The sequence below is a fragment of the Trichomycterus rosablanca genome, chromosome 1 (assembly GCF_030014385.1).
Source record: "Trichomycterus rosablanca isolate fTriRos1 chromosome 1, fTriRos1.hap1, whole genome shotgun sequence".
Taxonomy (NCBI): Eukaryota; Metazoa; Chordata; class Actinopteri; order Siluriformes; family Trichomycteridae; genus Trichomycterus; species Trichomycterus rosablanca.
In genome coordinates, this window is record NC_085988.1 from 55,174,352 (window position 1) to 55,199,911 (window position 25,560).

General features: G+C 39.6%; 1 protein-coding gene across 1 annotated transcript in view; it reads right to left on the reverse strand.

Annotated features, from left to right (window-relative positions):
* The window catches only part of snd1 (staphylococcal nuclease and tudor domain containing 1), a 320,334-nt gene that overhangs the window by 6,084 nt on the left and 288,690 nt on the right, over nucleotides 1–25,560 (reverse strand). Inside the window, exons 20-23 of the mRNA XM_062994655.1 lie at nucleotides 16,820–16,889; nucleotides 14,639–14,752; nucleotides 12,250–12,453; nucleotides 1,842–1,886 (exon numbers count right to left, since the gene is read on the reverse strand). Coding sequence (XP_062850725.1) covers nucleotides 1,842–1,886; nucleotides 12,250–12,453; nucleotides 14,639–14,752; nucleotides 16,820–16,889 — 433 coding nt within the window. The remainder of the gene's footprint in view (nucleotides 1–1,841; nucleotides 1,887–12,249; nucleotides 12,454–14,638; nucleotides 14,753–16,819; nucleotides 16,890–25,560) is intronic.

Here is a 25,560-nt window from a genome sequence, read left to right on the forward strand (position 1 = left end):
GCTACAGTTTAAAGTTTGATTAATCTCCTTTTATGTTAAGTGTGCAGTTAAGCATGAAGTCATTACTGTAATCTCCAGAAGCCACTTGGAAAAACAAGTGGTTAGTCTGCTTAAGAGTAGAAATGTGGAATGCCCTAAAATGTATTCTCTGTATCATCTGTTGTGATTAAGATCAGACTTAAGTATGCATTTTTGTTACCACAAGCTGGTAAAGGATTAAATCGTTTTCCGTCTTTTTTCTTTCTGTATATTGCATTGATTGATTCCAAAAATAAAATGTAAAAAGACAAACCTACAAACTGCTATTCAAGGACTTTTAAAGTGCAATCCTGAATTTTTTTTAAATTTGGATTTCTAATGAAATACAAACCACTATTGTCGGTCACACTGTAATACAGTTTGATGTTTTAACAGCATAATTACAGTAACACCTTTTGTAATCAGTTATTTGAAGCAATTTTAATTGCAACCCATTCTCATTGCATTCTATACCTCATAAAGCACATAAGGCCTTTTCTGTTTCTTTCCTGTCCTCAAACATAGAGCAAAGGGGGGGAGGTAAATGTTCTCACTCACTCTGAGTACTCCCTTCACACTCTTTCTCATCAGTGTATGTGTGCTCAGCTGTTAACTCCGAGAGAATTGCAGCTAATTAGCAGCTATGATAATTAGCGCTGTTGTTAGCAAAGACATGATCATCAGCTCCTTGCATGGCTCTGTTTGCAGCTCCTGGAGCAGAGCCGGCCACTCGTGGCTTGTTAAATATACATTGGCCTCTGACAAGAAGTTAAAAGATTGGGCTTTGTGTGACTAAGATTTAGTATGAGCAGTTAGAGTAAAAAGTTCTTAAGTGATAACTGTTCTAGCTCTAATCACCTGATGAGAGGGGATGAGGCATATATGCATACCATGTCTCTTTTAGTAAATGTAAGCATGTACTTCTATATTTAGCATGTAAACAAAATCATTTATGTCTGATAATCTTTATTTTCTTTATTTATTAGGATTTTAACGTCATGTTTTACACACTTTGCTTACATTCATGACAGGACAGGTCAAGATTCATCAGTTCACAAGTTCAATGTCAAACACAGTCATGGACAATTAAGTATCTCCAATTCACCTCACTTGCATGTCTTTGGACTGTGGGAGGAAACCGGTGCTCCCACAGACACATATAGACACGTGCGAAGAGAACGTGCAAACTCCACACAGAAAGGACCCGGACCGCCCACCTGGGAATCAAACCCGGGACCATCTTGCTGTGAGGCAACAGTGCTACCCACTAAGCCACTATGCCGCCCCTGTTAATCTTTAACGTTAGACTACTCTGTGCAGCACCAAAATGAGCCTGACAGCTTGGTTGCTATGCTCTTTTTTTATATATTCAGAGCATAAAGCCAAATCTTTTTTGGACGCAACCAACAACAGAATTCAACAGTCATGTTCAGTGTTTGACAGTCAAGGGCTATATAAGACAGTCCAAGTGATTAAAAAGACAAACAAAACAACACAATACAGCCTCTAGTACTGCAAGTTAATCCATAAATAAAGCCTCGTCTACAGTGGTGTGATCATTGGGTTACTTGGTAACAGCGCTGCTTTGTTTTTTACTCTAACACATGCAGGCCTTAGGTGGCACCCTTTCACATGAGAATGATGAAGTGAAATTTATGTTGAATTACTGCAAACACTCCTACACAATTATCCCTCCCTGCATGAATATACTTCACCTGCCAAAACGTCTTGGCACCCTTGCCTTGCTCATGTAAAAAATTCAAGATTCAGCACTAGAAACGTCAGACTGGAAGACAAAAACAAGGACAGAGAAAGAGACTTACCCTGGCACTCTTAGCAGACTCCTGGCCATTTAGATACTCAGTCACCTGGGGGGAAAAAGAGCTGGGGTTAACATCAAATGTCAGGGTTGACTGGGGATTAGTGGATTTTAAAAATGGGGTAAACGGCAATAAAAATGATAATATGAATCAGTCTTACAAAGTAATAAAGTATATTTAGAAATATAACAGCAAACTCTCCAAATTATACATTAAATACATTACTAACCCTAGTACTCAAATGTTGGTATGGTAAATTCATATAGAAGGCTTTAGTGATGCTGGTGGAACAACAGGGGAGAGACTGTGTGGGTGAAAACCAGCATTTGCGCTCTATTGCTTATGTGTTCTTTCAAAATCCTGATGAGGAACAGTGCAAGCTGGCCTGCATAAGCAGCAGCCATATTGACTGTTTCTGCCAAAATAGCCATTAAGAATCAATGACTGAACCACATATGGTAAGCAAAAGTTGAGTGAGTGAATGTGTTTGTGAAAGTGAAGTGTGAGAGTGAAAGACAGAAGAAAATAAATAAATAAATAACAGGGTACACCAGACACATTCCTCACATTGCTCAGTGAAATGTAAAGGGTTGAGATGTTGGCTAAAAAAATGAACAAATCCACAAAAAGAGCAGATGTTCAAAACTGCAATGCCTGGCTTCTTTCAACACCAGACGTGTATATGTGTGAGTCAGAGGATTTAGTCTTAATTGCTTAGTCTGAGAACTGATTCTGCAAGGCTGCTAAGCTCATGACAGATGGAGGCATGTCTGGGGGCTCCAGCTGCAAATTGCATGGGATAGTGCATCCATCACGCCTGTAGCCTGCAGAAGCACACATACACTGCTTCTCAACCTCAGCTTTACCATTCATCAACTCTACGGGCCACCACATGTAACCATCAGCAGCTTTACAAACTCTTGTCTGAAGATATTGAACAATTTACCTTCAGTTTTTTATGCAGTGCAGTCTATTGGATTATGCATACACCAATCAGCCATAACATTAAAAGCACCTCTTTGTTTCTACACTCACTGTTCATTTTATCAGCTCCACTTACCATATAGAAGCACTTTGTAGCTCTACAATTACTGACTGTAGTCCATCTGTTTCTCTTCATGCTTTGTTAGCCTCCTTTCACCCTGTTCTTCAATGGTCAGGACTCTCCCAGGACCACTACAGAGCAGGTATTATTTAGGTGGTGGATCATTCTCAGCACTGCAGTGACACTGACATGGTGGTCGTGTGTTAGTGTGTGTTGTGCTGGTATGAGTGAATAAGACACAACGGCACTGATGGAGTTTTTAAACACCTCACTGTCACTGCTGGACTGAGAATAGTCCACCAACCAAAAATATCCAGCCAACAGCGCCCTGTGACCACTGATGAAGGTCTAGAAGATGACCAACTCAAACAGCAGCAATAGATGAGCGATCGTCTCTGACTTCACATCTACAAGGTGGACCATTAGGAGTATCTAATAGAGTGAACAGTGAGTGGACACTGTATTTAAAAACTCCAGCAGCGCTGCTGTGCCTGATCCACTCATACCAGCACAACACACACTAACACACCACCACCATGTAATTGTCACTGCAGTGCTGAGAATGATCCACCACCTAAATAATACCTGCTCTGTGGTGGTCCTGACCATTGAAGGACAGGGTGAAGGCAGGTTAAAAAAGTATGTAGAGATACAGGTGGACTAAAGTCAGTAACTGTAGAGCTACAAAGTGCTTCTATATGGTAAATGAAGCTGATAAAATCGACAGTGTGTGTAGAAACCAGGAAGTGGTTCCCTCAAGGTTTGTACCACCTGCTTGCCTGGTTTTTCTTAATATGTTGGCTTATCTGGCTGTGCACCCAGCATCCAGGTTTAGATAACGACACAGAGCTTGGAGGTTCATGGCTATAAAAACTTGTGGTAATCAGGGATGTTGGATTGCTGTCGTTCTGCCTCTTACATACGATCACTCAGGTTTATTGTCTGTGACAGAGGTTGACACCAGAGAGAAGTCCAGAGAGAGAGCCCTCATGGCTGTGGTACATCTAGTTCTTCCTTTTAGTTATGTTGTTATAATTAGGGCTGCTGGAGTCTTATTATATATTCATATAATTATTTTGTTCATATTGTAACCACATCTTCTGGTTTTTTTTGAAGGTAGTTCTGATGTGAACCCACCTGAGACTAAAGCCTGTAGATTTGCTGCTGCCATGCAGTCTGGGAATCTGCACTCGCAACGTCCAGAAAATCACTCTCAGACTCTGTTATACCACAGACGGAACTGAGGGAAGATGAACTGTTTTTTTGTGTTATAATTCATTTTATTTTTACATATCTAGAAACTGTTTATTTAATTGAATTGAATCTAATTCTTCAAAATATCTTGCAGGCCATTCAAGGAGGATGGCTCCCTGTTGAGTCTTATTCCTTTCAGGCTTCCTTGCAATATTTAGGGAGTTTTTATTGCCACTACTGCACTCAGTTGCTCATTAGGGGTTTTTGGTCCTAAAATCTGTAACATTGCTTTGAGACAACTTTAAATAGCACTATACAAATACATTTAAAATAAGTTTGAATTTTAGGTTTGGAGGACTGGGGTTTTCTAAATCTTTTAATGTCAACAGATGTACCTTGTTATAAATAGCAGAATAGGTACACCAGTACAACACACAAATTTGGTCATAATTCTGCTCGTAATACAATCTTTACCCCCCACTTTAGACATTGGGTAAATTATAGAAAAGCTGACAGGCTTGCTCACCTGGCTTTACACCAGTCAAAAAAATATTGAGCAGCACCTTTCATCAGTTGTATTTCAATGCTGCGGTAGCAGTGTGTGGTAGCTCTTTTTACTGACAAGCTGCCAGTGCTGATACTAAGTATCAAAAGAAAATCTGAAAGTGCTTTTGTATCTATCTATCAGTTTGGATCTAGCAACAAAATGCTTCAAATATAGAGCCAACAACCACTGACTCAACTCGTTTCCATGATCTCATGTAGAAAAAAAAAAGAAAAAAAGAAAATAGACAGTGTAAAGACTGTTAGAAAAGTAGATCAATTGCATTTTGCAACTAAATTAGTAGTCTGTGAAAGGAATGATGTTCTAGCATGAACAGTTAATGAGCTACAACGTTAATGCTAATCAAAAGCAGGCTTTACTTTAGCAGCTACTCACTACTTCAGATAACAGCAATACAAACATGCATTATTCACTTTGTATACAACTGAGAGCAAAACACACCCAAAGTATAACCCGTCAAGCCCCCTATGGTTAATATTATTTAATCTGTGTATTAGAAAGTGTTCACATAAGGATTTGGCTCATGCCACCAGTTGGCTCGTATCAAGGCTTGCACCGGTTTTAGCACCAGTGATGGCACATACTCAGTAGAAAACACGCATGGGCGAAGCAGTCTGGTTCTAAAATTTAAGTAACACTTTCTAGTTAATGAGCAATTGTGCTGTCAGCTGAAAGTGTCATGCTTTCCCACATACCACCACACAGAGTACGTGTGGAGGATGATGGGACGTGACAGAGGGTGGCCAGTCGATGTGTGAAAGTGTGCATGTGATAAAAAAAGAAAAGAAAAGAAAAGTAAAAACACCCTGACAACCAGTCAACATGTGCTTTAGTGCTTACTTAGCTGGAGAATCTCTAAACTACATTGTTCCGCTCCTTTTTCAGGTCGGAACGGTCAATTAGGAGTGTCAGAGGCGGAACAAAATAGATCAAAAACACACAAAAGAGAATACTGAGAGAACAAGCCACACAGGTAGCGCCATAGATTTCCATTTGTCTAACATTACCAGCGCAAAGGTAACTGTGCCAAGCTGAAAATCTTGCTTTTATCTTTCATGCTGTCAACCAAAAACAGCCTCATGGCCTCCATCCAGCAGAAAAAATTTTACAGTAATAAAATGTGATATGCCCCTGTGCCTATTCAGCTGGACCTTACAGTTCAAATGCAGCCTGGAAGAGGGGGTAGGGGTGAAAGTGAGTGAGTATATCAATTGTACTCATGTTTCACTAGGGAGGAGTGGAGAGATGCAGAATTTCCTCAGATGTAATCACTGCCAAACCTGTTTCCCCATGAGGCCTCTCATAATTACACTTTACACTAGTCTGTGGTTTAAATCAACCAGGTACGAGTTTGTGTGTGCATGCTCTTTGGAAGGTATTAATTAATCTTGCGTATCACAAACTGAAATGAATTGTTCCGGGTCTCTGCACATGGCAGTGTTAATTGCTATCAAGTTAATCTAGGGTAAAATGTGGTTGGGTTTTATCAGAAGTGGCTGCTGCTCTGCTGCTAGCAGATTAAGTAAATGTATGTTTTTTTATTTAAAATTAGCCTCTTTTTGTCTTGAAGACAGAAATAACACAACATGCAAGTTCCATTATAACAGGCTCATGACATAGTAACTTCTGGTTTTTATCTTGAATGTTATAGCTAGTGTACATAACTTGTGGATTTAGAGATCTGAATTGAAAATTGATGCCTGTGGTACAAACAAACAAAACTAAGGACCCATCTGAGAACACGTTTCCACTGTCTTTTATCTAAGACGAGCTCGAGCACAGCGAATGTGTTGGCGTTTTGGCACAGAACTGAGGTATGGCTTTTTTTGTTTGGTTGCATTTCTTGATTCAGTGGTGGACTGGGTAAAATGACAACACTTTTCTGTAAAACTTCAGCCCATGTGGATATATTCATCACAGTAGCATGATGAGGGCTCAAAGTTCATGTACATTCAGTAGTGGTTTCCATTCTTGCCCTACGCTGACTCAGATTTCTTCAAATTGTTTATACATATTAAGCTTTTGGTGGAGGAAATCATGATTCCCTCAACTGTTACCAATCTAACTGATTATTATGAAATGTTTAAAAACACCATACCGTTAATATTCTATGAACTTTTCACTCTTATTTTGTTTCTGCTTAAAATCACAGAGCGTATTGCAAGAATCATAGTCTAAATGTGTTTATATTTACAAACTACAAAGAAGTTGATCAGTAAAAACACTGGAGAACTTTTTCTTCTCTTTAATTAAACAACAATTCAAGAACAAATCATGGATTTTTTTTGTTGACAGGGAACCCTTAACATATTTATTTTAGGATAAAGTATATGCAGGAGACATTTTCTAAGCAAGTTTATAATAAACCAGCAAGATGGTCTATAGAATTTGGTCTATAATAACAATGAGCTATAATGCAGGCAGACCTGGAATTTAAACCCATAACCTGCAGTTATTTAGCTGACACTGCTTAGCTTTGAAGATCTAAAGGCCCCAAGAAGGACTGACATCCTGTCCAGGGTGTGTTACTGAACTGCGCTTATTGATTACAGAGAAACTGGACATAACACGACCCTGTCGAGGATGAAGGGTAAAGCGGTGGATTTAAAGCATGCTGTCAGATGCTTTAAATAAAAGATGCTTTAAATTTACCACTGCTTTTGTAATATAACACAAATGCTGAGGGGAACAAAGGAACATTTCAAAGCAACTAATATAACATATTGAAGCCAATTGTCATATTTTATGCCTTTGGATATTTTTTGTTGATCTGAGATTTTTCGATAAACATTTTGCAACTCAATAGAAAACTTTAACCTTGATATAGGGTTAATGCACAATTACAACCCTAAGGCCACCATAAACTATCAGAGCACCACATTAACAGCAAAGGGGGAAGTGAAAACAAAGGTCTTATCTATACTCTAACCCTCTCGCTCTCTCACTATCTCACTTTTTAAACAGGACTACATTGAAAGGGTTTGTTCCAGGGGCTTTAGGAGGGTTAAGATTTGCTGATAGAAGGAAAGCAGATGTCCAGATGACTGATAAGCTTCAGAGGAGAGGAAGAGGAGGACGGGCAAAAGGAAAAGATTTTATGACTCTTTACCTACAAGTTCCCAGACTCCACATAAAGAGAATATAAAGGGAATAAAATTTCAAAGACAGAAGGTGAGCTGTAGAAAAAGGAACTGAGCTATACTAAATCTATGACTGATGCTAGAAGCTGATTGCTGCCTTCAAAGAAATTATTGAATATCAGCAGTAATTTCAATCAGGTCATATTTAGTAAGAAATTAAATCTTAAATCCAGAGTCTTTACAAATTATGCCTTATCAGGAAGCTTCAAATAAAAGTTAAAATCAGCATGCCGAAAACAGCGTCTGCTCCGGCTGCGTAGCCAACATACACAAAACAAGCAAATCAGCAAGTGGCTAAATCTTAGGTTTATCAAATGGATCACTTGCTTAAAAATGAATAGCCCATCACCCAATCACACAGGGAAAGTATGATATTAAAACAACAGAGCTGGCAACATTATTGTCTTTGCAGTCACCATAGGAACAAAATAGTGGGACAGACCAAATACACAAAATGAATCATGTTGCTAGTCGTATCTAATGGCATGTATGTGTCATATGCACTAATGTTTTTAAAATATGATTTTTTTATGTATTTGCATTGTTTGTGTCTAATAGAGGAGGTATTGGGCAGTGGGTTTGTCACAGGGGTGAAGAACATGCTGCATTTTTAGAAATGTTGGTACATTGTGTAAAAAGCAATAACAACAAGAATCTGTTATTGATTAATTTTCTTGAACCTTTATTTACCTGACAAAAACTGACTAAAGACTTTAGTCAGACTTTAAGTTTGGCACAAAGTGGTGAGCCACAAATCATCATTGCTTGTAAAGACTGATCCTTTGGTGGACACCCAGTCATGATCCCTCACCTGTAACCAATTCGTCTACTTATTGAGAAAGGCTGCAACTTAAATAAATTTTTCACTATTATTTTGCCTTTGTCCAAACTTTTTTGGAGTGTGTTGCTGAAGCTCATCAGTGAAAACATTTGAAATCTTTTCTTTGTACTTTTGTCAGTAAAATAAAGATTCAAGAAGATTAACAAATCACATATTTGGCTTTTTATTTCATTTTGAAAATGTTTTGAGTAATATGTTCCATAATAAGTGCCATATTTAATATTACCCAAAGCCCATTTTCGGAAAACTTGGCAAGCCATTAACAGTACAGAGCCAACTAAGCCACTCTTGTCCTTACAGCAGACAAGCACCTGACACTTAAATCTCAAGATGAATAACCACTGCCTAAAAAGTAATAAAACTATATAATTATATTGGTCGACTTCCAAAGAAGAAAATGTAAAACCAACAAGAAATGTCAGTTTGCTCTTTAAAGCTAATTTAATATAAGCTATTAAAGACTAATACAGGTGTTAACCTGCAGTTTCTAAGCTAATTACTGTATAATGATAATTAAATGTAATAATATAATTGGTGGGAATTACATGTCTTAATATATCGCATTAATAAAACTTAAGAGTTTGCAAGAGCTGCAAAGTCTCCTGATCCCTGATTGCTTTAGCACTGATCTGAGCTGCAGGTAGCAGCTGGACAAATCCACTGTCATTAGCCTCACCTCATCCAGCGGTCAGTATGGCTAAGATCCATCTGCTGAGCCACACACACACACACACACAGGGACATACACAGACAGACAGACACACACACACACCTACCTACATACACACACACACACACCTACATACACACACTTTTTCGCTCTCTTTCTTTAAAAAGTGCAGCTACCCCAAATACCTGCAGAAGATAAGTGTTTATAATCACCTGATGACTAAATTGCTTGGCCAGGCCTCAAAACCAGCACAGCAGCTGTTTCTCCATCTGAGACACACCCAGACACACACAAGCATCTGTACAGGCCACCAGAGAGGAGAGGACACAGCAGATTTACGACTGCTGCAGATTATACGCCCATTTGTTTACAGGATCTCAAAGGACGGACAAAGAGATGCACAAGATAATACATTAACAGCCTACAAGAAAACCAGCGTGCAGCCAAAACACGGTAGAGAAAAAAGCAGAACTCTGTCACTTATCACTAATCACCAATAGCCAGTAAGAAGAAAGGACACGCTTCTAAGCCAAGCCATACCAACAGAAAAGATTTTTAAGTTGACTTACTTTAAACTGTGTCTACTCATTAAAGTCATACAGAAAACTTTATGAGCTGCGATTATTATGAACATAACACAAAGCATGTCAGCAAACAAAATTGGTTAATAATTCTAATAAATTGGAATTGTGGACAGAGGCACATTTTCAAATGAACTAGATGGTGAATTACTGAATGACTTGTTTCTAGCACAGTGGTTCAACAGTGGCCAAAAGAATTCATCATTCATCCTCTATAACTGCTTTGTCCAGATCAAGACTGCAGTTGGTGCACTCATTCCATTTTATTATTTATTACTATAAGGTTAGAAAGTTGTATTTATTTAATTAGAATGCCCATTGGTTTGCAATCATTAAAAACTTAGGCTCGGGGAGTTGTAAATATGAGGAGCAGGGGCATAATAAAACTTCTATCAAAATACATCGCCACACAAACAAGCTTTACAGTATTTGTGACGCGTCGTCCACGCCAAACCATAATACCAACGCTGCATTGCAAAAAAAATACTTATTTGACTTCCAACTCTTATCTGCAGAACAGACAATTCCTGCTGGCCACATAGCCAAATCCACTCCTTCACCGAGATTCATTTATTTCTCCTGCTTGCTTTTATGCTACATATCAGCGCACAAACAACTTTGATCGCTCGCTTCTTGCTGGTGTGCACTTTTTGACATGGTATCATTACACTACTTATCACTTCTTGCGTGTGTTTCTGTGACAAAACATAGTCTGGGACACCAAACAGACTCTTCTGCCTGATTACCAGAGATCAAGTTGTGTAGTGTGAACTGTACAGCGATCTGAACACCTTGAAAGTCGTGTAGTGTGAACTTAGCATAGGCTAACACAAATTCTATTTTTGTAACTGTTTTTGTAACTGTCTTACAAAGCAGTCTTACACCCCTAAAAAGCATACAACAATAACAACAACAAAAATCTATATTTCTGGGTGAATAAACATTCAAATGTCAACAATGCTGCAAATGTTAGATTTTTGGGGCACTAGACATAATTGACAGTGTCTGAGGGAGGGGAGGCCGGATAGAAAATCACCTTCTTGCAACTACAACAGTGACTTCTACTGTCTGGTGGAAGTGCCAGCACAAGCAGAGGAAGGTTATGCAAAAGAAAGCCTCTACTTTCAAGTACCAAGAATGTACTTGACAGCAGTAAATGTAGGTCATTTTGGGAAAAAAGACACAAAGACAGCTATGCAGACCCCTCTGTATAGTGGTTGATCTGTGATGTGGAGTGGCAGGTTTCCTCCTAAAGGCACTGGACAACTTAATGGGATACATAGTAATATAAACTCCAAGTATCAGCAGATATTAAATAAATTTAATCAAGATTTTGCCATGGCCATTTCCGTCCCCTGACCTAAACCTCATAAAAGAGCGTGCACAGACATGGACTGTGAAAATCTAAAGGATCTGGAGAGATTGTTTATGGAAGAATGATCAGGTCCCTTATCGTGTCTTCTCCAGTCTTATAAAAGATTATTAGAGAAGACTCAGGAGAACGAACAGGAGGAGGTTGCACAAAGTACTAAATAAAAGTGTTAACAATTGTAGCACACAGAGATTTGAGAACAACATTAATTTGAAAATGAGATTGTTTTCAACCACTGTACTTAAGTTAAAAAAGGGGAGCTTTTTGAAAGCAATTTGAACAAAAGAATAAACAATAAAGTGACTGAATAAGTAATTCAAACAAAAGTGATTTTTCTCATGGTATCCAAGGGTAACAATATTTGTGGATGGGACTCTGCAGACTCTGTAAACAATTATGAAGTAAATCAAACGCCACAATGGTTCATTTTGAGTATATTTTGCCAGATGGCAGCAGGTTTTAAGCCAAGACTGACTGCAGCATCCAGTTTCCATGACATTTACAAAATCATTTTTAAAAATGTTACTTATCCATTAGTTTACCGTATGATGTGTTCAAAGTGTTTATAAAAACATGCGTATAGTAACAAAAATGAAGTACAAAACAAGTCCAGTGCAAATGAAGTTGTTTACAGACTCACCAATGTTACAGTACACCAGGTGCTTATGCTTATGGCATTGTGCAATGCTGTTATATTTGGTTTATTATAAGACATGCTCTATAGATCAATACTGAACAAATGCCTGTTGCATGGGGCATAATGGTCACAACTCTACACCTACTAAATAATGCGGTCCAAGATGGTTATGAAGTCATTATTAGACTCAGCCCAAAGCAGAACATTAAAAAGCCATTGCAATGATGATGGAAGTAAGGATAATCATGTATAAAATACTATCACTGGGTCATTTTATTGCCTGTGTTTTATGGCCTCGTGACCAGGCTTTTCTGTGCAACATTGCAGGTATATGCTTGTGTGTAGCTTTAGCTGCTTCTCACTTACCATTTTCTGCAGGTGTTTGTCCTTGCGCACCTCCACCATAACCAAGCCCTCTTTGACCAGGCCGAGGCCGACGTCGTCTTTGGAGTCAGCAAACTGAAGGGTGACGTGAGAGCAGGAAGCCCCACCGTATTCCACGTTCAGGAGACACTGTGTGTTCTGGATGTCCCTCACCACGCAGTCTACCACATCAGCCCGTGCATCCTCCTACAGATGGTAGAGTGGGGTTTTTAAGATTTAGAAACTATAGATTTTAATCACAGGTACTCTATGTTACCAGATTCCAGATGATGTAGCATACAGTATTACAACTATATTATATTTGAGAATGACAGCACATGTATATATAATGATTAAACATGATGGCATGAGGGTAAAACATGTGGTGCTAAAATAAGAAACATATTTAACTTTCATGTATTTAGTCAGGCTTTTTTATCCTCCACAAGAAGTAGTCTCGCTTGGCCAGCAGTCATTTTAATGAGATTTGTTAACTGTGAAAAGTCATTGCAAACATCAGATATGAAACAGCACTATAACACGGGCAGACCAACAGCACAGTTTGTCTAAAACCCTTCTGTTTTACACTATGTCTTCGGTAAACTAGTCCAGTCTCAAAATATGTATTTATTTCTTCCTATTCATACACAGCCAATACCAACTGCACTTGTGACCTCCATTAGCACTACACTCATGCTGGCCAAGGAGAGCTGCAGGCTAGCGTATGCCTCCTCGGATGTGTACGAATGCCGGCTGCTTTGTTACATTGGTCAGCCGCAGACTTCTACACTTCTACCTTCTGCTCATGCTGGCACCTCAACTAGATAGTAGAAGTCACTGCAGCAGTAGTATGGAGGTGAATCCCAACCGGTCTTTACTCCATCAGACATGGGCAACTGTGTCTAGAAAGCACACCATTAGGCCTAAAACAGGCCTGAGACTGAGATCCAGGTCCCAAGGGTGGTGGGTACACATGATCTGACTGCTGGGTCAACCAAGTGCCCTCAGTCAGTCTGAGGCACACATTGGGACTGGTGGCACAAGAAAACACTTGGAATACAGCCATGATAGGACAATAATCCATCACAGAGCAACACACATTTAATAACACCTAGAAGCAAAACAGAGTAGTCATAAAAACTAACAGTGACTTGAAGCAAGGATGAAACCCAGGTTCTATACTGTGGAGCAGGACCCCCTCTACCAGTTCCGATATACAAACGTTACATGAAACACTAAAGAGTCCCAACATGCATGGATGATCATGCTCTTGGTATTTCTCCACCTTTTATGTTGGTGGCATGACCAGACAGTAAGGCTAGGCCAGTTGTAGCCTAGTGGTTAAGGTACTGGACTGGTCATCAAAAGGTTGCTGGTTCAAGCCCCACCACTGCCAGGTTTTCACTGTTGGGCCCTCAATTGCTTAGGCAGTATACTGTCACAGTACTGTAAGTCGCTTTGGATAAAAAGCGTCTGCTAAATGTCATAAATGTAAATGTATATGTAATGCGTCAACGTTGCAGCAGCAAGGGGGTCATTCCCTGCGCATCCCTTTCTTCTGCATACAAAGCCACAACCTAGTGGGTGGCAACAACATTTTAACAAAACCATGTGCCATACCTATGTAACAAATTTGGGACCTTTGTCAGTTTCAATTGATTGGAGCTTTTTCATTAGTGCCCTAATTGTAGACATGGGCATTTCATGGATTACTTTTTAAGTTACGAATAAATGTACTTAAATTAATGCTTGGATTTTTATGAATTTTCTATTGCCTTTTTTTACTCCTCTTTACTCATCTTGCTGCCGATAATTGCGGAGGGCACTGTATATAGATTACACTGCAGGAGTATCACACTCTGTGTGGTGCTGCTACATAACGAGTTGGAAACCAGTATTGACCATTACCCCGCGCTTTCTTTCTAGCGCTCTCTCTCTTTCTCTCATACACTCGCACACAAATTGGAGCTGACCCAGTCTCCATGGAAACTGTAAAGGATGCTACCCTTGTGGGTGTTAGGAGAGGAGATGCGAACATGGAGAGGGACACATTCGAAGGTGGGCAACTCTGTATCCTTTCGCTTTCGGACAGTTTCTGGCTATGGCGAGCCCAGGGCATGGACAAGGGGACAAAGGGGAACTGAGATTGTGGGGCGAAGAAGTGATGGAGGAAAAGAAACGGAGTAAGGAGAGAGATAGAGAAAGAGAGAAAGAGAAAGAGAGAGAGAGTTTAGATGTAATTATCCAGGTTTAGGAAAAGGAGGTTGTGGGGGATGTCTTTAATTACATTGTATTAGACTGCAGGGGGGAGATGTGTGCAGCAATAGTTAGTACATTCACTACTAGACCAGTAGATAACAGTGCACACTCTGTGCAAAATGTGTGTACTTACGTCTTGTGGCACCTGGATGTAGGCAAAAGCGTACTCGGTAGCCTGAGCAGGCAAAGCACGGGTTCCGAAGGCAGGAGGAAGAGATGCTAGTCGCACTGAGGACACAATCTCTCTCTGCAGAATGACACAAATATTCCAACATTTGACAAAGATGTTGCTTACATGTCTGTTACCCATAAAAACAAAGCAGAGAAGGAAAGATAAGAGTGAACCACTATTACTTTATTAATCCCATAAGCCTTTCCTTTAAAACCCATTGAAAACAAGTGTCAAATGTCTACAATAAATAAAGATTAGTTTAATTTCATTTTCATCAGGTTTATACAGTGTGATAAATCTGTTTATTGGAGTGACATTATCAAATGCTAAATCACTGAAGGAGATTGAATATTATATAATATTTAATTTTAAAATTATAACAGACATCAGCAGCATAAAACCAACAAGAACTTTCAAAATAAAAGAAAAGCCATAAAAAGATGAAGGTCTTGTCCTACACATTAAACTATGAGACTTTTAAGGAGTGTTGCAAGTTCAAAAGTAACAAGGTCTGTTAAATGGGCTACAACTAACGGTGTGGTGGAGGTTACTGAAATTAATAAAAAATTTTATAGCATAGAACAAAGATTTATTGATGCAGTATAATTTTAATGCTATTCTAATAAACATGCTAATAAACACGCTAATAAACAGACAGCTGAAAAAAATGAGAAAGAGAGGCAGAAAAGCAATTCAGAATGAAACAAAGAGATATACATGGTAAGGAACCTTAAAACATGTTTGGATTTATTATTATAGTAATTATTATTATTTAATCATTTATTTTTACTATAGTCTTTTTTTGGGGTCATGATTTTACAGTTTCTATCAAAAGTCAGAAAACCCCTCAAAGAAAATAAGATTTTATAACTATGACCACTTCTGGACATGGTCAACATAAGGCTTCTTTTTTGTGGCATTTGTGCATGTAACTCCGTCTTGTAGTGCTTGACAAAGGTTTGCCAAAGTAATCCCTTTCCTATGTGGTTATATCAGCTATTGTTGAATAACAGTTCTTAATGCAGTGCTGTATGAGGGATCTGCTTGCACATTTGCCCATTATGTACTTATGTAATTTTATCCAGATTCCTTGAATCGTTTAATGATATTAATGATAGTATGTACTGTAGAGGGACTGTATTCCCAATAATTTAGGTTGTATGTGGACCAAGCTGAAAATTTCAATCTGTACCAATTTCTAATGTGTATAAAATTATACACTATCATTTTGTTTTCATAGATTTATAGGAGTATTTTGGAAAGGTTTCTTTTCTGTTCCAGCATGACTGTGCCCCTGAGCACAAAGTGAGGTCTATAAAGACATGGTTTAATGAGTTTAGTGTAGAGGAACTCCAGTGGCTGACAAAAACCACTGACCTCAATCCAGCTGAACACATCTATGATGAATTTTTAAGTCAATATTGAGCCCACAAATGCACATGTGACCGAATCGGAAAGCCTTTGTAGAAGAGTTCAGGCTGTTATTATAGCAAAGTGGGGGTGATATACGTATAATGATATATACAATATATATGTAGAGCTACTGTTTGATTAGCAGATTTAGCTAGTGCTTGTAATGAACTGTTTAATATCGACTGACTGACCTGGTTCTGCTCACAAGTGTTCATATTCATCTTACTGTTCTACATTACTGCCATGTTCACTATGTTACACTGTTTTAATCAATAAGCATGTGTGACATGTTGATATGAAACTCAGAAATGTGTTTATATTCTGATGTGTTTATTCTGATGTGTTTATATATTAAACAATATATTCAGGTATTGTTTAACCGTCAACTAATTACGGTCGGTTAGTAATTAAGAGAAATTGGCAAGATATGCATCCCTATAATAAACTGTAAAAGCCTGTGCTGTGTTAACAAAGCTACCCCAAATACCAATCTATGCGATAAGAACTAACCAACCATGAGGACCATTTATTAAAAGTCCTCAAAAGTACTTCAATTGTTCACCTAGACATCAGTGTAAGCATGAGTGGGAAGCGGGTAACACAGTATGACTAAACCAACACACTGATATAACCTGATATTTCATTAAATTAACTGATGAAATGATTATCACATTCACTGCTGTTTTAAAAAGCACTGACACGAACCGAACAGAGTGTGTGATTACTCACATTGCCATAGTCTATGTAGAACACGTGCACCTTCGCTGGGGATTCAACCTTTTCTACTCGAGCTCTGTACCTAGGGAGAGAAAACGGAAACAAATAAATGATTTGATTAATAATAATCCGCAAAGAAATAAAGAAAACTGACTATTAGATTATACATTTAAAGTTAACTTTACCTACACTTGTCAGAGTTTTTGGCTATTGTTTATGACTTCACATACTATGGATTTAGAAAGTATTCAGACCTCTAATTTTTTTCACACAGTAGGGGAGATTTAAGCTAGATCTGAGTTTAAATTGATATAACTGCTTTAAAAATAGCCACAAATTTACTTTTAATTAGCCATAATAAAAAAATTTATTATATCAAAAACTGAAATCTCAAAAACTCTATGATCAAGGTCCTTTTATCCTGATCCCCAAGTTATCTAGAAGCGTTCAAAGTTGTGCCAAGCTTCTTTCATTGCACTCTAAGCCTGGGAACACACAACATCATGCTTTGGGGCTGTTTTTCTGCAAAGGGGACAGGACGACTGATCCGTGTTAAGGGAAGAATGAACAGGGCCATGTATCGTGAGATTTTAAGCCAAAACCTCCTTCCATCAGTGAGAGCATTGAAGATGAAACGTGGCTGGGTCTTCCAGCATGACAATGATCCCAAACACACCGCTCGGGCAACGAAGGAGTGGCTCCGTAAAAAGCATTTCAAGGTCCGGGAGTGACCTAGCCAGTCTCCAGACCTCAACCCCATAGAAAATTTGTGGAGTCCGTGTTGCCCAGCGACAGCCCCAAAACATCACTGCTCTAGAGGAGATCTGCATGGAGGAATGGGCCAAAATACCAGCTACAGTGAAGAACCTGGTGAAGACTTACAGGAAACGTTTGACCTCTGTCATTGCCAACAAAGGTTATGTTACAAAGTATTGAGTTGAACTTTTGTTATTGACCAAATACTTATTTTCCACCATAATTTACAAATAAATTCTTTAAAAATCCTACAATGTGATTTCCTGGATTTTTTTTTCTCATTTTGTCTCTCATAGTTGAAGTGTACCTATGATGAAAATTACAGACCTCTCTCATCTTTAGGAGGAGAACCTGCAAAATACTTTTTGACCCCACTGTATATGGATGTGATGGCTCTAGTGGCTATAATGTGATTAGGCCATATAATGTACGCAAGCACACCCAGCTTTGTTTTTTTAAATGCGGTCCTATGATGAACTTATTTTAAACATATTGTCTTAACAATTCTGTTTTAATGCTTTCATATATTAAAACTGATTGATGTCACTGTATGCTCATTTTTTAACTGATAAAATGAATAAAAGTATACATGTTCTTAAATAGTAAACAGAAATATTTGCCTTTGATTGTATATAACTTAGTAGCTGTAGGGCAGTACAGCTGTTATCATATTCACATGACATTTATTGCACCTAAACACAAACCCTTTTCATGCACAGTTGGAGTCCTAAATAAAATGGATAAATTAAATCTCCTTTCCATCATTTTTCACATGGGAATAATAAAACCTGCAGTTTTCTGACAGTTTAGAGCACAGCCTAACATTTCCATCATCAGACAGTTCACAGTATATAGTTAAATCTCTTAAAACTGAGCTTGTACCAAAAACACACACTAATTTGGTAAGGTTTTTTATGCATACATTTTTTGCCCCTACACAATGCACCAGTTCAGCACCACGGTCAGCGCTATTCTGCTCTGCCAATGCATCAACATGTGGGCCTGAGGCTGAGCAAACCTGAACAGCTGGAGAACAATGACAATGTGTAGTCAGAGAGAGAGAGAGAAATGAAAGCAGAGATTTTAAGAGGATAGGGAGATACTACATGTACCTTCAAAGCAAGGTAGTTAGATTTGCCTGAGGACTAATGCCCTCCAGCCTGACAATAAAGCTATGCCTGTCTGGTCACTCTGCACGCAGTCCTCCCCCCTGATTTCAACACTGTATAAACAAATACCTTTACTGTGGTTTATTCAAACATTGTTTGAGTGGATGTGGCATTTCTTTGCAGCTGCTGTGAAAGTGTCAAAATTTGAAACTTTGTGTATATATATATATATATATATATATATATATATATATATATATATATATATATATATATATATATATATATATATATATATATATATATATATATATATATACAGTGTATCACAAAAGTGAGTACACCCCTCACATTTCTGCAAATATTTTATTATATCTTTTCATGGGACAACACTATAGAAATAAAACTTGGATATAACTTAGAGTAGTCAGTGTACAACTTGTATAGCAGTGTAGATTTACTGTCTTCTGAAAATAACTCAACACACAGCCATTAATGTCTAAATGGCTGGCAACATAAGTGAGTACACCCCACAGTGAACATGTCCAAATTGTGCCCAAAGTGTCAATATTTTGTGTGACCACCATTATTATCCAGCACTGCCTTAACCCTCCTGGGCATGGAATTCACCAGAGCTGCACAGGTTGCTACTGGAATCCTCTTCCACTCCTCCATGATGACATCACGGAGCTGGTGGATGTTAGACACCTTGAACTCCTCCACCTTCCACTTGAGGATGCGCCACAGGGGCTCAATTGGGTTTAGTCCATCCCCTTTACCTTCAGCTTCCTCAGCAAGGCAGTTGTCATCTTGGAGGTTGTGTTTGGGGTCGTTATCCTGTTGGAAAACTGCCATGAGGCCCAGTTTTCGAAGGGAGGGGATCATGCTCTGTTTCAGAATGTCACAGTACATGTTGGAATTCATGTTTCCCTCAATGAACTGCAGCTCCCCAGTGCCAGCAACACTCATGCAGCCCAAGACCATGATGCTACCACCACCATGCTTGACTGTAGGCAAGATACAGTTGTCTTGGTACTTCTCACCAGGGCGCCGCCAAACATGCTGGACACCATCTGAGCCAAACAAGTTTATCTTGGTCTCGTCAGACCACAGGGCATTCCAGTAATCCATGTTCTTGGACTGCTTGTCTTCAGCAAACTGTTTGCGGGCTTTCTTGTGCATCAGCTTCCTTCTGGGATGACGACCATGCAGACTGAGTTGATGCAGTGTGCGGCGTATGGTCTGAGCACTGACAGGCTGACCTTCCACGTCTTCAACCTCTGCAGCAATGCTGGCAGCACTCATGTGTCTATTTTTTAAAGCCAACCTCTGGATATGATGCCGAACACGTGGACTCAACTTCTTTGGTCGACCCTGGCGAAGCCTGTTCTGAGTGGAACCTGTCCTGGAAAACCACTGTATGACCTTGGCCACCATGCTGTAGCTCAGTTTCAGGGTGTTAGCAATCTTCTTATAGCCCAGGCCATCTTTGTGGAGAGCAACAATTCTATTTATCACATCCTCAGAGAGTTCTTTGCCATGAGGTGCCATGTTGAATATCCAGTGGCCAGTATGAGAGAATTGTACCCAAAACACCAAATTTAACAGCCCTGCTCCCCATTTACACCTGGGACCTTGACACATGACACCAGGGAGGGACAACGACACATTTGGGCACAATTTGGACATGTTCACTGTGGGGTGTACTCACTTATGTTGCCAGCTATTTAGACATTAATGGCTGTGTGTTGAGTTATTTTCAGAAGACAGTAAATCTACACTGCTATACAAGCTGTACACTGACTACTCTAAGTTATATCCAAGTTTTATTTCTATAGTGTTGTCCCATGAAAAGATATAATGAAATATTTGCAGAAATGTGAGGGGTGTACTCACTTTTGTGATACACTGTATATACAGGGGTTGGACAAAATAACTGAAACACCTGGTTTTAGACCACAATAATTTATTAGTATGGTGTAGGGCCTCCTTTTGCGGCCAATACAGCGTCAATTCGTCTTAGAAATGACATATACAAGTCCTGCACAGTGGTCAGAGGGATTTTAAGCCATTCTTCTTGCAGGATAGTGGCCAGGTCACTATGTGATGCTGGTGGAGGAAAACGTTTCCTGACTCGCTTCTCCAAAACACCCCAAAGTGGCTCAATAATATTTAGATCTGGTGACTGTGCAGGCCATGGGAGATGTTCAACTTCACTTTCATGTTCATCAAACCAATCTTTCACCAGTCTTGCTGTGTGTATTGGTGCATTGTCATCCTGATACACGGCACCGCCATTGGATGCACATGGTCCTCCAGAATGGTGCGGTAGTCCTTGGCAGTGACGCGCCCATCTAGCACAAGTATTGGGCCAAGGGAATGCCATGATATGGCAGCCCAAACCATCACTGATCCACCCCCATGCTTCACTCTGGGCATGCAACAGTCTGGGTGGTACGCTTCTTTGGGGCTTCTCCACACCGTAACTCTCCCGGATGTGGGGAAAACAGTAAAGGTGGACTCATCAGAGAACAATACATGTTTCACATTGTCCACAGCCCAAGATTTGCGCTCCTTGCACCATTGAAACCGACGTTTGGCATTGGCACGAGTGACCAAAGGTTTGGCTATAGCAGCCCGGCCGTGTATATTGACCCTGTGGAGCTCCCGACGGACAGTTCTGGTGGAAACAGGAGAGTTGAGGTGCACATTTAATTCTGCCGTGATTTGGGCAGCCGTGGTTTTATGTTTTTTGGATACAATCCGGGTTAGCACCCGAACATCCCTTTCAGACAGCTTTCTCTTGCGTCCACAGTTAATCCTGTTGGATGTGGTTTGTCCTTCTTGGTGGTATGCTGACATTACCCTGGATACCGTGGCTCTTGATACATCACAAAGACTTGCTGTCTTGGTCACAGATGCGCCAGCAAGACGTGCACCAACAATTTGTCCTCTTTTGAACTCTGGTATGTCACCCATAATGTTGTGTGCATTGCAATATTTTGAGCAAAACTGTGCTCTTACCCTGCTAATTGAACCTTCACACTCTGCTCTTACTGGTGCAATGTGCAATTAATGAAGATTGGCCACCAGACTGGTCCAATTTAGCCATGAAACCTCCCACACTAAAATGACAGGTGTTTCAGTTATTTTGTCCAACCCCTGTATATATACTGTATATATTTTGCTCAAAATATTGCAATGCACACATTATGGGTGACATACCAGAGTTCAAAAGAGGACAAATTGTTGGTGCACGTCTTGCTGGCGCATCTGTGACCAAGACAGCAAGTCTTTGTGATGTATCAAGAGCCACGGTATCCAGGGTAATGTCAGCATACCACCAAGAAGGACAAACCACATCCAACAGGATTAACTGTGGACGCAAGAGGAAGCTGTCTGAAAGGGATGTTCGGGTGCTAACCCGGATTGTATCCAAAAAACATAAAACCACGGCTGCCCAAATCACGGCAGAGTTAAATGTGCACCTCAACTCTCCTGTTTCCACCAGAACTGTCCGTCGGGAGCTCCACAGGGTCAATATACACGGCCGGGCTGCTATAGCCAAACCTTTGGTCACTCGTGCCAATGCCAAACGTCGGTTTCAATGGTGCAAGGAGCGCAAATCTTGGGCTGTGGACAATGTGAAACATGTATTGTTCTCTGATGAGTCCACCTTTACTGTTTTCCCCACATCCGGGAGAGTTACGGTGTGGAGAAGCCCCAAAGAAGCGTACCACCCAGACTGTTGCATGCCCAGAGTGAAGCATGGGGGTGGATCAGTGATGGTTTGGGCTGCCATATCATGGCATTCCCTTGGCCCAATACTTGTGCTAGATGGGTGCGTCACTGCCAAGGACTACCGAACCATTGTGGAGGACCATGTGCGTCCAATGGCGGTGCCGTGTATCAGGATGACAATGCACCAATACACACAGCAAGACTGGTGAAAGATTGGTTTGATGAACATGAAAGTGAAGTTGAACATCTCCCATGGCCTGCACAGTCACCAGATCTAAATATTATTGAGCCACTTTGGGGTGTTTTGGAGAAGCGAGTCAGGAAACGTTTTCCTTCACCAGCATCACGTAGTGACCTGGCCACTATCCTGCAAGAAGAATGGCTTAAAATCCCTCTGACCACTGTGCAGGACTTGTATATGTCATTTCCAAGACGAATTGACGCTGTATTGGCCGCAAAAGGAGGCCCTACACCATACTAATAAATTATTGTGGTCTAAAACCAGGTGTTTCAGTTATTTTGTCCAACCCCTGTATATACAGTATATATACAGTATATATACAGTATATATATATATATATATATATATATATATATATATATATATATACACACCGACGAGGCATAACATTATGACTACTGACAGGTGAAGTGAATAACACTGATTATCTCTTCATCACGGCACCTGTTAGTAGGTGGGATATATTAGGCAGCAAGTGAACATTTTATCCTCAAAGTTAATGTGTTAGAAGCAGGAAAAATGGACAAGTGTAAGGATTTGAGCAAGTTTGACAAGGGCCACATTGTGATGGCTAGACGACTGGGTCAGAGCATCTCCAAAACAAAATCTATCAAAAGTGGTCCAAAGAAGGAACAGTGGTAAACCGACAACAGGGTCATGGGCGGCCAAGGCTCATTGATGCACGTTGGGAGCGAAGGCTGGCCCGTGTGGTCCGATCCAACAGACGAGCTCCTGTAGCTCAAATTGCTGAAGAAGCTCATGCTGGTTCTGACAGAAAGGTGTCAGAATACACAGTGTATCACAGTTTGCTGCGTATGGAACTGCAAAAGGGGGACCAACACAATATTAAGAAGGTGGGCATAATGTTTCGCCTGATTGGTGTATATAATGGAATTATATAATAATAGCCAAGATCATTTTAAGAGCCATGTCTTAATGCAAATGAGTGGTGGGGCCTGTTTATTGAATTTCAAATGATTAGTTGGGTACTTGTAATATAACATGTACTGTAGTTTTGAAATCTAAAACTCTAAAACAGTGGTTGACCAAAGTAAAGACAGATCAAAAAGCAACCCTAGTAGTGCTAGCTGAAATAAATTTGCCTTTACAGTTTATATCTGCCAAAACATAGACACTATCACTTCATGCTTTTGGATTTACTTTACAGCAGATCCCAGGTCATTATAATTTGGAAAATGTCACAGTTAGCAGAGCAAACACAGAAAGCATGTCTAGTAAGTCAGCATTTAGTGTAAACGCTTCTGCAATTAAAACTCTGCTAATTATATTGATGGATCTCAGATGGGAGAAAACAGAAAATGGACAGAAAGAGAACAGAAAACATCTGAAACCATCAGGCTACAGACAGATAGCAGTAGAGAAAACACTGCGTCTCAGCGTCAGGCTTTTGAAATCCCCTCACCATGCAGCAAGCCTTAAAATGAAGCTACGTCTAATTAGCATTTAATAAGAAAAGAAGGAGGCATAAAGAGCAGAGAAGAGGAAAACGAGAGCGTAATGGGTCTCCCCACAGAGGCTGCTGTTCACTCCCACCCAGCAGACAAAGTATGTTCCTCTAACATCCCTCAACAACAAAGCCCTCATTAAAGCAGCAAACTGATAAGCATGTGCATCTCTGCCAAATTGCTAACATATAATAAATAAATAAACAACAAAGTTCTGTACAATGCACAGATGGCTCTTAAACCACTATTAGACACCACCTAAGAGGATAAAACCTTGCCACTAAAGTTTATTTAGAGCTTCAAAAGGGAGCTGAATCCACCTGCTTCATATATTTTTGCTATAGTAATAACAAATATGTTTGTTTTTTAATCCTCTTGAGTCAGGTCTCCTATTTTATAAGGCCCACAATGTCATCCCAGACACGTGCTTAATCATGAGAACTTCCATCTGTTCTGTTGTCTTCAGTCACCGTTCTGATCTGATAAAACCTCATTAAAAACAAACACCCTGGTCACAACAAAGCCGTTCACCTTTATTCACAGGCCAGAGGCTTCATCCACTTGCAGCAAACCTCGCTGACACGACCATAAAAAGAGAACAAATGTGGCCATGGTAGTATCGTTCCTTGGCCTCTGGACTGACCCAAACCTATAAATCACCCACTAGACCTCAGATACCTTCTCATACCTCTACAGAAACAGAGCTAATGGGTGGTAATGCTTTTTTTCTGTTTATGTGACCATTATCAATATTGCTTTTTCATCATTTCTTTAAATAAATGATTTAATGATATACAGTAAGTCTAAAGATTTGATTGATAGATAGATAGATAGATAGATAGATAGATAGATACTTTATTAATCCCAAATAAATTAAGGTATGATTATTTAGTTTAAATCATGATAATTGCCTAATGTAAAATATAGACAAATGTATGGTATAAGTAAAGAGCCCACAGTTTTGATGCCTTTACAAATATTTAAGACCTAAAAATAGGGTCATTCACCCAAAAAGGATTCAAACACGCATGCTTACAATATAAAGTGGCACTTGATTGTTTAATTTTGCGTTTAATTGTTAATTATGTGTTTGCCCCAGAGTCAGGGAGGCTTGATCTTAATTTTCACTATTATATGAGGGTTCTTCAAAAAATTCACACACTATTTTTTAACTCTATTTATTAAGAATTTCCAAAACAAAAGACATCACTTATCTACATAGTCTCTTTCTGATGCATTTTTCTCAGCGTCGTACCAGCAAAAATGTTTTTGGTTGAGTGTGTAGTCACTGATGCACCACTGCTTTTATTATTGTCATCACATGAAAATCTTCTTCCCCTTAAAGTTTCTTTGAGCAGTCCAAAAAGGTGGAAATCAGATTGCATTAAATCCGGACTATAAGCTCTCTCTCAGTCTCTCAGACACGAACAATTACTACTC